Raw genomic sequence first — 2,374 nt, 5'->3', positions numbered from 1 at the left:
ATTTTTGTCAGATGGTGATGACAATGATCTGGGTCAGATTGATTAAAAATGTAATAAAAAAAAAACATGTGGAAACTGGGAGCCTGGACCTTAACTTTTTTACATTTCCTAAACATTATTTGTCATATTTGCATATATAAGGTTGAGAAATAACAAAAAAAATTATGGGAAAATTAAAACCCATTTTGTCCCTATTCTCAAGAATCACTGACTTATCAATAAATGATTAAGAATCAATTAACAATTACAGATCAATTAAGGCTCAATTAACAATCAATTAATAATTAAGGATTAATTTAAGATAAATGAATGATTACAGTTCATTAACTATTACTTACAAATAAAATTAATTACCAATTAGTTACTTAATTTGATTTGATTGATTGTTGATTAGTGATTACCACCAAAACACTCAGACCAGTCTCACCTTCCAGGCCATCAATAGTTTTCTCCAGTTTGGCCACCGTACGCTCGGCAAACTCGGCTCTGGTCTCCGCCTGGAACACAGGAAGTTCTGAGGAGGCTAACAGGAAGTTCTGAGGAGGCTAACAGGAAGTTCTGAGGAGGCTAACAGGAAGTTCTGAGGAGGCTAACAGGAAGTTCTGAGGAGGCTAACTGACTAAACTAACAGGAAGATAACTGCTGAAATGTGGCTCACCTCCTTCAGCTTGTTGCTGAGATTTTTTATCTCTTCCTCGTAGCGGTCCTCCTTGTTGGAGTACTGTGAGACAGAGACAACATCCAATCAGAGCTCACCTGTTCAGGTGTCGGAGCTCAGGTGAGTCAGCGGATCAGTTTAACCTCTCCTCCCAGCAACTCTATCCGTCATTAGTGTTAGCTGGAGACTGAAACGTCTGACTTTCTGGCCGCCACTGAACACACCTCCACCTCCTCCAGGTGAGGTTATCGATGAACTGATCAGTGATCAGGCTCCTCCCCCCTCCTACCTTCTCCGCCTGCGCCTCCAGAGACTTGGCGCTGGTGAACACGGTTTTCAGCTCCTCCTCCACCAGCCGACACTTACTGCAGAGAACACATGCGTCAAACAGGTGTGGGCGTGGCCTGCCGGAAGGTGTGTGTGTGTGTGTGTGTGTTAGAGCGCGCAGTGGGTGGAGGAGGGGCTGAAGCGCAGGTAAAGGTCAGAGGTCATGGAGGCAACAGGAGGCGAGGAGGAGGAGCTTCCCCGCTCTGACCGACAGGTGAGAGGTCACATGACCTGCAGTACCTTGTCTTCAGACGCCTGCAGGCTCTTCAGTGATTGGTCGAAACCCCTCAGCTGCTCCTCCAGCCTCCAAACCTTACTGAGAGATGGCCGAGAGAGAAAGAGAGATGGGCGAGCGAGAGACAGGTAATGTGGTGAGACAGGTGAGGACAAATGAAGAGACAGATGGCAGAGCAAAGAGGAGTCAGACAGACAGGTGGGGATGCAGCAACACATGCAGTGGTTTCCATGAGAACAAACAGGTACAAATACATGGAGGATGTTAGTCTGAGTGACATCATCATCAGTGTGACATCAAAGATCAAGGGGCGGAGCTTCATGTAGCAGTCCAAACCATCAGAACCAACAGAACCCGCTGAGCTGCTCTGATTGGCTGCTTTCAGCTCAGTATGATAAGGCCTGTTCCTATTGGCTCAATCTGTTGCACCACACTAAGGTCAAAGGTCAGATCTACTCAGCTCTACTCAGCACAGCATTTGGACCCTGATGTGGTTCTGAGTCGTTTGTCTGGACTGATGGTTGTGGTTGTGAGTGGCTTCACCTGTCTGCCTGCTCGGCCCGGTCCTCGGCCCTCTCCAGTTCTCCCTCCACCATCACCAGCTTGCGAGCAACCTATGGTTACAGGTAAAATGGCCGACAGAGTAAAATAAATAAATCCCGTTAAGACATCAGCAGTAAATATACGCTCATAGAGTGAGTAGATAATAGATGTAAACTATAAATCTGAAGTGTAAATATCTCAGTGATGTTTGACAGTGAAACCCTTGAGAGCAATTCAAATGTTTGTTTTGCTCAGCTAGCCTACATGCTAATGCCAGTCACTATGTGCCCATTATTCCCCATATAAACAGAACTTTTAGCTTTTGCTCATGTAAGACTAATTCTTAATTTACTCAAAGGATTTGAATGATAAAATAGGGTATTTTTATTGTGAAATTGTTTTATGTTAAGTATCAACCATGAGGCAGTAATACTGCTGAATGCTAAGGTCAGATTTTTATGCATTTTAGTAATTCCACCAGGGGGCAGTAGAGGGGTCTCAGGAAAGTTGGAGGGAAAATGAGGGGAGAAAAATGAAAAAAAGTAAATTGTTTATATATTTTTTAACATCATCAAGTTTTATACTGGAATCGCAGAGTTGAATTTACTACT

The 2,374-nt window shown here is 44.0% G+C and overlaps 1 protein-coding gene across 2 annotated transcripts in view; it reads right to left on the bottom strand.

The window, feature by feature from the left end:
• The window catches only part of LOC103131143 (tropomyosin alpha-4 chain-like), a 12,222-nt gene that overhangs the window by 1,655 nt on the left and 8,193 nt on the right, over positions 1-2,374 (bottom strand). Inside the window, exons 5-8 of one of the 2 annotated variants that reach the window (XM_007542726.2) lie at positions 1,764-1,834; positions 1,226-1,301; positions 659-721; positions 428-497 (exon numbers count right to left, since the gene is read on the bottom strand). In XM_007542726.2, coding sequence (XP_007542788.1) covers positions 428-497; positions 659-721; positions 1,226-1,301; positions 1,764-1,834 — 280 coding nt within the window. Of the gene's footprint in view, positions 1-427; positions 498-658; positions 722-947; positions 1,024-1,225; positions 1,302-1,763; positions 1,835-2,374 lie in introns of both variants that reach the window. The other variant, XM_007542725.2, reaches the window with a different exon arrangement.

This window comes from Poecilia formosa, unplaced genomic scaffold, assembly GCF_000485575.1.
Source record: "Poecilia formosa unplaced genomic scaffold, Poecilia_formosa-5.1.2 Scaffold723, whole genome shotgun sequence".
In the NCBI taxonomy this organism is placed as follows: domain Eukaryota; kingdom Metazoa; phylum Chordata; class Actinopteri; order Cyprinodontiformes; family Poeciliidae; genus Poecilia; species Poecilia formosa.
This window is presented reverse-complemented; position numbering and strand designations above follow the sequence as displayed.